The 12,080-nt window shown below is 41.3% G+C and overlaps 1 protein-coding gene across 3 annotated transcripts in view; it reads left to right on the forward strand.

The window, feature by feature from the left end:
- The window catches only part of GALNT11 (polypeptide N-acetylgalactosaminyltransferase 11), a 43,712-nt gene that overhangs the window by 15,894 nt on the left and 15,738 nt on the right, over window positions 1-12,080 (forward strand). For all 3 annotated transcript variants that reach the window (XM_049643096.1, XM_049643098.1, XM_049643097.1), the window contains exons 2-5: window positions 4,385-4,717; window positions 5,755-5,878; window positions 7,386-7,552; window positions 10,196-10,321. In XM_049643096.1, the coding sequence (XP_049499053.1) occupies window positions 4,423-4,717; window positions 5,755-5,878; window positions 7,386-7,552; window positions 10,196-10,321 (712 nt within the window). In that variant the 5' untranslated portion in view covers window positions 4,385-4,422. The remainder of the gene's footprint in view (window positions 1-4,384; window positions 4,718-5,754; window positions 5,879-7,385; window positions 7,553-10,195; window positions 10,322-12,080) is intronic.

Here is a 12,080-nt window from a genome sequence, read left to right on the forward strand (position 1 = left end):
TCCCTGTTTTGAGGAACTCTTATGAGGTTATTTCTTCTGTGATGATTGGTCTGTTTACATTTCTGTTGGGACTGGGGTCAGTTTGAGTAAGTCATATTTTCCTTAAATGTTACTCTTCTAGGCTTTCAAATTGATATGCATAGAATCATATGAAACCGTCTTGATTTATAAAATTAACTTTTGCAGTGATTTCAAATTTATAATGAAATCTTGGACTGAGAAAGGAAGACTTGGGACTTTTGCTGGCATACTGAATATTTTGCTTAATAATGACTACATCTAATGAAACTATTTTAACTGGTTAGCTGTTTTCTCCTCCTTCCCCTCCTCCTCTTGACAAATGTTTATTCCCCAGGATGTGCTTATCTCATATATACTCTTCTCTAAGATTTTTTTTTTTACATGTTTATTTATTTATTGTTTTTGAGAGATCGAGAGAGAATATCCCAAGCAGGCTATACATTGTCAGTGCAGGGCCCAATGTGGGGCTCGAACCCATGAACTGTGAGATCATGACCCGAGCCAAAATCAAGAGTTGGGACGCTTAACTGAGTGGGCCATCCAAGTGCCCCAAGTACGATTTTACATAGCACAGAATCAAGGTCCTGTAACCTCTTCTGGAAGAGAGATACACTCTGCATAATTTTTAATTACCCAAACCAGTATTTGTTAATTTTTAATACTAGACACTGGGCCAGACAGAATGGGTTTGAAGAGACAGAAATGATCCCTGTCCCCTGAGGGGGTTGCTCACGGCGAGTATAGTAGCACTTAGGCTCTAGGCACGTTGTTTATTGCCACAGCTCCAGCTCATGTATTTGGAGAGGATTCTTCTGTCGTTAACCGTACCTCCCCCAAATGCGAGTGTTGGCCTTGCGTTTTCCGGGCACCACACTCAGTCTTTCCGTGTTCCTCTCTGTAGTAGTGTGATGCCAGCGATCATTCAGCCACACCAGAACCTCAGATCCATCGGCCCCGGGTGGTCGGTCATTCCCATTGGCATGTTGCATGTCCCTGTCCCCAGTCTGCTTCTGTACCTCCCTGGTGAAACCCTGACTCTGCTCACAAGGCACCTGTCTCAGCCTCTACCAGGCCATGACTGCCTGGTCTCACTGGAAATTCATGTGCACAGCTGGTTAGCCTTTTGTTCATTTAACTTTTGGAAATGTATTATGTTGACATCTAACTGCTGAAGTTTTGGCTTTGTTAACTGGCCAAGTTTATGATCGAAAGAATTTGTTCACTAGCTGTTTTCTATTAACTACCTTTAAATGTTTGCTTTGGTCCTCCTTTTAAAGGCTTTCAGCCTCAGATATTGAAGCCACGGGTGATTGCCGATAGAAGGAAGAACAGATAGCACACTTTATTGTGTAGATGCTGGATTCATTATATGTTAGCGTGGATTAGATTAAAATTTCAGCTTTTGGGTGTCGTTTGGATGTTTTAACTTCTTAAGCAGTTAAGAACTGGTCATCTTATTAAATAACAGGTATCTGACTGCCTTGTACTTTCTTCATATATTTTTTTAGAGTTTTATTTATTTTGAGAGAGAGAAAGCAGGGGAGGGGCAGAGAGAGAGGGAGAGAGAATCCCAAGCAGGGCTCAAACTCAGGAATGGTGAGATCATGACCTGAGCTGAAATCAAGAGTTGGACACTTAACTGACTGAGCCATCCAGGCGCCCCATACTTTCTTCATATTTGAGTGCTAACTTCTTGACCTGTCTAAAAACTGAGAGTGTCTCTGTTGCTTCTGAAAGACTGTTATGGTCAATTATATAAAATAAATGACCAGGGAGCCTGGGTGGCTCAGTTGGCTAAGCGTCTGACTTCAGTTAAGGTCATGATCTCGCGGTTTATGGGTTCGAGCCCCACGTCGGGCTCTGTGCTGACAGCTTGGGGCCTGGAGCCTGCTTCGGACATGTGTCTCCCTCTCTCTCTGCCCCTCCCTTGCTCGCACTCTGTCTCGCAAACATTAAAAAAAATTTTTTTTAATAAAAAAATAAATGACCTGATTTTATAAGTTTCTCTCATTTTTATAGGTTCCTTAATTTAGTGTAAGAATTGACCAAGGAAAAAATTGCTCTCTAAAGAATTACCATAATATAGCTTGAGGAAAATAATATCTACCAGATCAAACTGTTGAGAGTTAATACATTCTACAGTTCAGGAAGCAAGACCTCGATGTTTGAGCTGTCGTGTTGAGGATTGGGAGGGGTATTCTGGGAAAAATTTTGAACGGAGTTGACCAAATCCTATGGGTGAGGTCTTGAGGAGAAAACTTTTTCATTTTGCCCACAGGTCGCGGCAGCCAAGAGGGGACTTAAGATCATGCAGTAGACAAAGTGGAAAGTAGTCTCCTGTTTGTATCACAAGGACCTTTATTTAACTTGTGAAATTGGACACTGAGAGCCTGTTGTTTTTCTTTCTTTACCTCTTCTAATAGTAACTATGCCTGTTCTGCGTAGTTTCATACTGCTGAAATAAGGCAGTCATGATCTCTGTGCATAGTTTTAAGGTATTGCTTCGCTCAAACATGATAGCAATACATTTGTTTATAAATTCCCAGGATTTTGCAAACATATCGATAACTGTATTACAGTAATTGATGCATTAAACTCTATGAATACTTATTAAATGTTTGCTGCATGCCAGGCGTTGTTGTAAGCTCGGGATACGCAGGAAATGAACAGATAAAAGCTTTGGCCCTACTGAAGCTTACCTTCTAGCAGCGGGCATGGACAGTAAATAATACGTAATTATGTAGTGTGTAAGAAGGCAGAAGTTGCAAGGAGTAGGGAAGATCAGAAGTGCTAGTATTTGGCGATTGAGTTGCAGTTTTAAATATGGTAAAATCTAGAGACTTACTGAGAAGGTGATATTTGAGCAAAGATTCAACAGAGGTGAAGTCCGTTGAGGATGAAAATTATTCTTTTGAAAAAAATTTTTAACGTTGGTTTATTTTTGAGAGAGAGGGAGAGTGCGAGCGGGGCAGGGGCAGAGACAGAGGGAGACAGAGGACCCAAAGCGCGCTCTGCACTGACAGCAGAGAGCCCAACATGGGGCTCGAACCCACGCACCGCAAGATCACGACCTGAGCCGAAGTCAGACACTCAGCTGACTGAATCACCCAGGCGCCCAGGGATGACCAGCATTCTAGACAGAGGGAAGGACCAATGCATAATCTGTCAGTGGGAGTATGATTGACACGTTTGGTGACCCGTAAGGAGACCTGTGCCTAGAATGAAATGAACGAGGAGGGAAGTAAGGAGAGGTATGGTCAGAGAGGTGATTGCAGAGGAGGTAGGGACTTGTGGGTCATTGTAAGGAACATGTGGTCACGTATACCATTCATAATACATATTAGACCTAATGAGGAGGAGGAAAAGGTTAACATTGTTGAATTTGTGCTCTATTCCTTCATTCTGTAGTATCATTCAGCGGCTGCTACGTGCCATTCCTTGTGCTAAGTGAAGGAAACACAGTGAACAAATGAAACAAAAGCTACAGCCGCTGGTTCTCTCCATCCACTGCAAATCACTGTTGTGTGTGTTAATCACTGTACCTGATACTTTACATATCTTATGTAATTCTAAGTATTTTATTTTATTCTAAGAATCGGGTAAGGTAGATTGTAGTGTTAACTTGAATACGGTTGATGAAAAGAAGGCTAAGAAAATTTGGTGATTTGTTCAAGTTGCGTAGCCAGTGTGGGACAGAATGGGACCAGAACTTAATCTTGTCCTGTCATTACACCATCAGTTCCCACATCTGGCTGTGCATCAGAGTTCACCAGGAAGCTTATTATCAAAGCTATAGATTAAAGCCTCTGCTTTCAGTAGTAAGTTGAACTGGAACTGTGGAATCTAGTATAGGCATTAGGGCAGGTTCAATCTTTGATTGGGAAGAGAACTGTTTTCTTCGGGCTGCTTATTTTGAGTAACGGATTTTAAGAGCCTTAGGTTAAAAGAGTCCTATAATTTTACGGTGCAAAGGGACTTTAGATAGACTGTCATGATACATGAGGTACTTGCATTTTCCTCATGAAAAGCCAGAACCTGAAAAAAATTACCACACTGAAAGCAATCCAGAGCAAAGGTAAAATATCCTTTAACATGGGCAAATAAACAAGTAGCTGTTTTACTGCTATTGGTTTCCGAGCACTGACACATTGGCCTGTGGTTTTAATTGTCGAATCCTTCTAGTTTTCGTTCAGTGCCATCCGTGTATCTTCTTACATTTGAGTCTTTGCTAACGGTATGCACAGGGGTCCTAAGTAAATAGTTGAGAAGCTCTACTTGGTTATTTAGCAGACAGTGGCTGTGAACTTGGTAGATGATTCACAAATGTCCCGCAGGGTCTAACATAGCCGTTCTTCTCTTTCAGGAGATTGAAGATGACTCTTCAGCAATGTTAGGTCTATAATGGGAAGTGTCACGGCTCGATATTTCTGTTACGGATGCCTTTTCACATCTGCGACCTGGACGGTTTTGCTTTTTATTTATTTCAACTTCAGTGAAGTGACTCAGCCACTTAAGAATGTGCCCATCAAGGGGTCCGGGCCCCATGGCCCCTTTCCCAAAAAATTCTATCCCCGTTTCACTCGAGGCCCAAGTCGAGTGTTAGAGTCACAGTTCAAAGTAAACAGAATTGATGACATGATAGATAATCACATTGAAGATCCAGAAAAAGGCAACACGAAATTCTCTTCTGAACTGGGTGAGTGTGTTCGACCTCTGGTAGTGTGTCAGAGTGTTTAATCATTGGAGCTTTAAGCTCGGTTCTGCGAGTCATGTGTTGCAGAGGGGATTAGAAATGGGTCATTTTCACCCACCAATTTATTTTGTTAATGAACTCGCTGAGGTTCTAGGATTTTGCAGACTCAGTGGGGAGTTATATTCTAATTTACTGTTTCTGACTTCAATATTTTATGAGGACTTGGGAGAAAGTAATAAGGTCCGGAGTAGAAAACAAAGAAAAGAAAGAAAGAAAAATTAAGTGACTGGAAAGAAAATGGAACCTATGGGGGAGGATTTTAATTGTTAGCATTATTTAATAAGGGAAAGAAATGGTTGAAAGGTAACTTGACTATATATAACATATTTTGAAAGGCAGAGTTAATTAAAACAGAACATAAACCATTGGGTTTAGAGGTAAGCTGAGATTACTTATATCTAATAAGATTTCTACTTATAAGAATTGTTAAGATGCTGGAGTATATTAAATATAGGAGTTTATAAAATCTTAGTATAAAAGGGAAACTTTTTACTTCAGAAGTTATATTCTGTTCGATTTGGAAGTGAGAATCTACTGTATATGTCTTTTGCACACTGTAATTCTAGAGTCCTGGTTTTAGCAGTTTTATTTTAAGGGATAAATGAGCCATTTTGGTTACCGTTAAAACTTAACAAAGAAAGAACTTTAATCTTGTCCTTAGAAATCTCAAATAATAAGTAATGTTAGGAGTAAAAGAGATTTTGAGAGATTGAAAGATCCACAATTAATAAAGGAAAGGTTAAAATAGATTCTTTTTTCATTTGATCATAGTTTCAAAGAAATAAAATCTGTTTCTAGGACTTAATGATTTTCTAATACATGCAGTTGAAAGTATTTAAAATGACAGGGGGAAATGGAAACTAATACCTCAATTTTCATAAAATAGACTTTCAGACCGCTGTATAGACCTTTTAAAAGCATTAACAGGAAAGTTTCTAGCTTCTTTATGTATTTACTGTCATTTTGGTAAAACTTTGCAGGCATGATTTTTGATGAACGTGATCAGGAGTTGAGAGACTTGGGCTATCAGAAACACGCCTTCAACATGCTCATCAGTAACCGCTTGGGCTACCGCAGAGATGTGCCCGACACCAGGAACGCCGCGTACGTTTCTCGTTTCTCGCTTCTCGCTTCTCGCTAGTGTGTGCGCCTGCGTTTTAATGACGTGGTGCTGTTAGTGGCAGCGTCGTAAGTCACGGGGACGGTGTTGATACTTTGCAGTTAGACTTCGGTATTCAGGACACTAGACCACTTAAGACAGATTTCCCCTCTGCCTGCCTTGAAGCCCCGTGGGCTGAGATTGTACTGACAGCCTTCCACGGCTTGCTGCTCCCTTGAAATTTAAAATCATAGGGAAAAGCAGGGAGGTACTAACCACATATAATTAGATAACCTTCTGAGCATAAGTTTGTTTTCGATGTTTATTTATTGGATTTGTGGGAAAGGGATCAAAAATCAGTGAAGAATTTTATTCATCATCTCACTTTTCTGTCTTCATTATCTTTGTTGCTTCAAAGGCTTTTCGTTCATGTGGTTGGCCAGCCCATCCATAGACCTTTTTGAACACCTTTGTTTTCTAGACACTGTATTAGGTTTGGAAATAAGCAGAGTAAGGTACAGTCCCTGGATCACAGGGCTTAGGATCTAGCAGGGGAGTTAGATAAGGAATTGAGTAATTGCAGTGGTAAATGAGGGCTGTGGTAGGAATTGGTGAAGTGGGGACCCCCAAACCAGAGTGGTCAGGGAAGGCCTCATTGAGATGAGCAGTGTACAAGGGACACCTCCCGTGCCTGGGGACACCTCCCGTGCCTGTGAGACACCTCCTGTGCCTGGTGGACACCTCCCGTGCATGGGGGAAACCTCCCGTGAGTGGGGACACCTCCTGGGCCTGGGAGACACCTCCCGTGCGTGGGGACACCTCCCTTGCATGGCAGACAGATGGAGTTGGTACACTGCTTGGAAAGGCACTGACAGCGGTCACTGTGGCTGTAGCAGAAGAACACCAGGAGGCCGGGGGTAGCCAGGGCCCAGATGCTAGAAGGCTTGTATGCCGCACGAAAGAACAGGGAATTCTAGATTTTATTCTGGAAGCTGGTGGTTTTTTATGATTGTTGCTTAAAGCCACCCAACCCTTTTTGTCACATAGTTGCTCGATAGAAGCTTTTCTCTTATCCTGATTTATGTCCTAGTTTACTCAAGTGTTTTTCTAAAGTTGGGCAAAAAATAGTTTTCAGATACAAAGTTTTATGTTATTTTCTTTTGAATGTTTATCGTGGAGAAGCTGATCATTAGCTTATGAGTGCTACATTAAAAACCTATAGTGATTTCATACAAATAACACGTTTTTATGTAAACTCTGTACCAAAAAAAAAAAAAATCATTTTTTAAATATTGACCTAAAAATAAGCGGAGTAGCAGGTATTGGAGGGAGGAATTACTGAAATGTAAAACTCTTGAGTAAGACACGTGATGTGTTCTTCAGTGCTTTTTAAAAAACTGTCGTTACAATGTAGGAAAGAGGCTGAACAGGGGCAGTTAGTGTTGAGAGAATAATGACCTAAAACATTTGAACCTTCTAAGATGTCGCCTTTTCTCATACGTGCCTTTACAGATGTAAAGACAAGTCTTACCCCGCGGACCTGCCAGTCGCCAGTGTCGTTATCTGTTTCTACAATGAAGCCTTGTCTGCCTTGCTTCGTACGGTGCACAGCGTTCTAGACCGCACGCCAGCCCAGCTCCTTCATGAAATCATCCTTGTGGACGATGACAGTGACTTTGGTAAGGGCTGTTGCAGTTGATGCCATGGGATCTGGGCTGTTGATCGTGGCCGTGTGAGCACCAGCGTGAGCATCAGTGGGGCTGAGTGTCGGGATAGGTGGTGGACAGGACCCTCATCCGCAGAGTGGCAGTGGGGTCAGCAACAAATAACGTCTGTCGATTAGAGGAAACAACATTGTCTTTGTGATCTTTTTCAGACTGTGCTATTTAAGTTTGGCCCTTGAAATTTTTCTCTTGGCTTATCTTTAAGAAAATTTTTTTTAATGTTTATTTACTTTTGAGAGAGACAGAGAGAATGAGTGGGGGAGGGGCAGAGAGAGAGGGAGTCACAGAATCTAAAGCAGGCTCCAGATTTTGAGTTGTCAGCACAGAGCCTGATGCGTGGCTCGAATCACAAGCTGTGAGATCATGACCTGAGCTGAAGTCGGATGTTTAACCGACTGAGCCACCCAGGTGCCCCCCTTGGCTTATCTTTTTAAAAAATTGTTCTATTTCAAAATAACTATAGATTAGTAACAGCAAGTTACAAAGAGGTCTGTTACCTCTTCCCCCCATTCCTCCCATTTCCCCCATTGGTTATTTCTAACGTAACGCTGGCCCAACATCCAAACCAGGAATTTGGCATTGGCACAGTGTGTGTACGCAGTTCTGTGTCATTTTATCCCCTGTGTAGGTTCCTGGAGCCACCGCTGCGATCAAGATACAGACAACTCCCTGACCACAAAGATCTCCCTCATGCTAGCTTTTAATATTCACACCACCCACCTCCTCGACCCACTCCATCCCTGATCCCTGGCACCCCTAATCTCTGTGATTTTGTTTCTGTCTCTGTGATTTCGCCATTTCAAGAATTGTTACATAAATAGAATCGTGCAGTACGTGACCTTTGGAGATGGGCTTTTTTCAGTCAGCATAATGCCTTGGCTTATATTTATCTAATAAGTCTGTTACACCGACCGTCCCCAGATAAAAGTGGATTGCTTTGTGATAGCTCTTAGATGATCCCTGAATGCCAGTGTTTTATGAGTCAGTGTGTATATTACACACTTTTCTTTTTTAAATTTCTTATTGGAGTATAATAAATTCTAGTGTTACGTTAGTTTCCGTTGAACTACATATTGATTAAACAGTTCTGTACATTACGCGGTGATCACCACAGAAAGTGCAGTCCCGTCGGTCACCGTACAATGTTATCACAATATTACTGCCTGTATTCCCTCTGCTGTACTTTTCATCTCTGTGACTTACTCATTTTTTTTTAATGTATGTTTATTTATTTTGAGAGAGAGTGCGTGTGTGCATGCACATGAGTAGGGGAGGGATGGAGAGAGACGGAAAGAATCCCAAGCCGACTCCGCGGTAACAGCACAGGGCTGGATCTCAAAACTGTGAGATCACGACCTGAGGCCAAATCAAGAGTCCACGCTTAACCGACTGAGCCCCCCAGGCGCCCCAGGATGGAAGGCTTTTTATTTACGCTACTCATTAAGCTCTCAGCTACCTTGAGAGAGAGGTTATGTCCTCGTTTTATAGAGGAGGAAATGTTAAGTAATTTGGTCAAGGTCCCGTAGCTGTTACGTGGTAGAGTTGAAATTAAACCTCTAGTCCACGTAGCTCCAAACCTTCTGTTCATTACGGCAAGCTGCAGAGGTATATTAATAAATTGTATGCATGATAAATTGTATGCCAGTTACATATTTTTCATTACTCCAGTGTTTATTAAGCACCTCTTACCAACAGCAGAATTGGTCTACCAGTTAAATATACAAAGTGAGGAAAGGTACACTGAGCCCAATGGGAGCAAACTACTTAAACCTTGGTAAAAATATTCAAATAGCACAGGAGAAAATTTAGGAAGGTTAATAGAAAACAAAACTTAATTTCAAAAATGAATGATTAAAAAAGCAAGAACGTGAGTCTGGACCAAATAGGATGTTGGCTAAATACTCAATTGTAGAATTGATGGTGTCGATATTTTTTTTAAATTTGTGGTTTTTCAGTTTGTAGCTATTTTATCTAAAAGCAAAAATTCATGCTAACTTACAATGATTTATCTACTAACAATGGAAAGATTACTTCTGGATGCTCTTTGAAGTTATGAAATTGAAAGGTGAATGAGCCAGAATGTATAAAAATTATTTAGTGCAGTCGGAAGGTGCTAAATTAGTAAAAGGACATGTTTATTGTTGTTACATAATTTTTGGCAGGGGCAGTAGAAGTTGTGTCGACTATTCTGAAACGGAATAATAGCTAATAAGTTACGTTCAAACAAAAGACATTTGTATCTCATTTTTTGGTTTTGTTTTAAACCTGATTTATGTGTAGTCAGCTGAACGTTGATTCACTCCAGGTACTCATTTCGGACCTTCTTTATGCAAAGCATTGTGCTAGTTGCTGTGGAAATACAAGTAAGTCTACAAGGTAACTGTTCTGACTAGTGTTTCCATTCTTATCCTTCATGTTTTCCTTTCTCTTCTTCAGGAGATAAGCTGCCATGCTTTTTTAAAATAAAGCAGCAGAAGATTCTGTAATATTTACTTGATAATCTGTTGTTGCAAGTACCAGGTGCAATTTTAGAGTAGCTATAAAAAACTGTCTTTGTACATGTCTCATGCGGTTTTACTATGGGCTCTTTATTTTCAGATGATTTGAAAGGAGAACTAGAAGAATATGTCCAAAAATACCTCCCTGGAAAAATTAAAGTAATAAGAAACACAAAGCGTGAGGGACTGATTCGAGGAAGGATGATCGGAGCGGCCCACGCTACAGGTACAGCTGCCTGCCACTCTTCTCGGTGGGTGTTGAGCGACAAGGGCTTTGTCCTTGGAGCCTCATTCTGCAGAGATCGGTTGAAAAGTGAGCATCTTAAATGGACACTGTCAGCAGGAGAGACGAAGCTCGTTCGCTTTGGGAAGGGCCTCTTCGTAACACCAACCCCTGCTGTCCCCAGATGCAGACTCCACGGAGGGGGGCTCTGGAGTCCAAGCCGATCTGTTTTCTTGGGGGCCCCTACTGTGAATTACTGCTCTGCTCCTCATGTAGGTTTGGGTGTCGTTTAACTTCCATAGAGAAGAGTCCAAGAAAAATTGTAACTGAGCTTCTGTATTTTTTTTTAATACAACATTTAAACTACGTGTACCCATACTGTTTGGTTTGAATTGTGCCAGTGCTTCCTTACTACGATTACATACTGCTGGTGATAGGGCATCATGGTTTTCCTTGGAGAAATGGGCTATAATATTAAAAATTGACTTACAGGGGCACCTGGCTGGCTCAGTCAGTAGAGCATACAACTCTTGATCTCCGGGGTTGTAAGTTCAAACTCCACATTGGGTATGGAGATTACTTAAGAATAAAATCTTTAGGGGCGCCTGGGTGGCTCAGTCGGTTAAGCGGCCGACTTCAGCTCAGGTCACGATCTCGTCGTCCGTGAGTTCAAGCCCCACATCGGGCTCTGTGCTGACAGCTCAGAGCCTGGAGCCTGTTTCAGATTCTGTGTCTCCCTCTCTCTGTGACCCTCCCCTGTTCATGCTCTGTCTCTCTCTGTCTCAAAAATAAATAAACGTTAAAAAAAAATTTAAAAAAATAAGAAAAATAAAAAAGAATAAAATCTTTAAAGAATAAAAATAAATAAAAAGCAACTTACAAAACTCTAAAGGTACCTTCTTCAAAATTCCCTCTCAGTCCTTCTGATTCCATCAAAGATAAAGCCTCCATTTTACTGATACATCTTTAAAACCTTTCTAGCATATACTAATCTCCCCTTTTAAAAAGAAAGAACAGGTGTTAAGTTTCATCTTCACCAGAAAATCTGGTTAGTCCTCAGTTATACTGCATCGGTTCCGTTATATTTGTGTGTGTGTGTGTGTGTGTGTGCGTGTGTGTGTAGGGTTACCTCTGTAAGGGTAGTGATCTTGATAAAATTTTCCCGTTAAAATTAATTTATTTAAGTTAAATGAATCCGTTTTAAGATGTTATATATATAATATTGCAGGTAGTTGCATGGATAAGGCCAAAAAACAAACAAAACTATTAAGGTAATTTGAGAATTCTGGAACTTTGGGGGCGGGGGGCATTCCCTCATAGCGACATCTCCTACGTTCCCTGTATGCCTCTTGCATCAAGTTGAAAATGCAGGATAAAAATCTTTATGGTTTTTATTTTACTAACTAGAAGAAAGGCTACCCCATCGGCTCATGAGGGCCACTTCAGCCAACAAGGTTGGGGAATTGGAAAGACGGGAAACAAACAGGAATGAGAATGTGGCAGCTGAGTGGTGACCTCAAGGGAGAAGGGAGCCCGTGTCACTGTCGTGGCAGTCACTGATAATTGCAGTCACGTTTCTGAGTCACCGGTGAAAATACGTTCTCTGTCCTCCGTTGACTGAGGCAAGGAAATGTACCCTACGTTTAGAGGTAGTTTGATTACAGTAATTGTAATAAAAGCATCCACCCACAAAGGGCCACTGTCCTTGCACCACACTCCTTACCTTTCTGTCCGGAGAACAGAATTGGTCCCGTGAGACTTG

Source organism: Panthera uncia, chromosome A2, assembly GCF_023721935.1.
Source record: "Panthera uncia isolate 11264 chromosome A2, Puncia_PCG_1.0, whole genome shotgun sequence".
In the NCBI taxonomy this organism is placed as follows: Eukaryota; Metazoa; Chordata; class Mammalia; order Carnivora; family Felidae; genus Panthera; species Panthera uncia.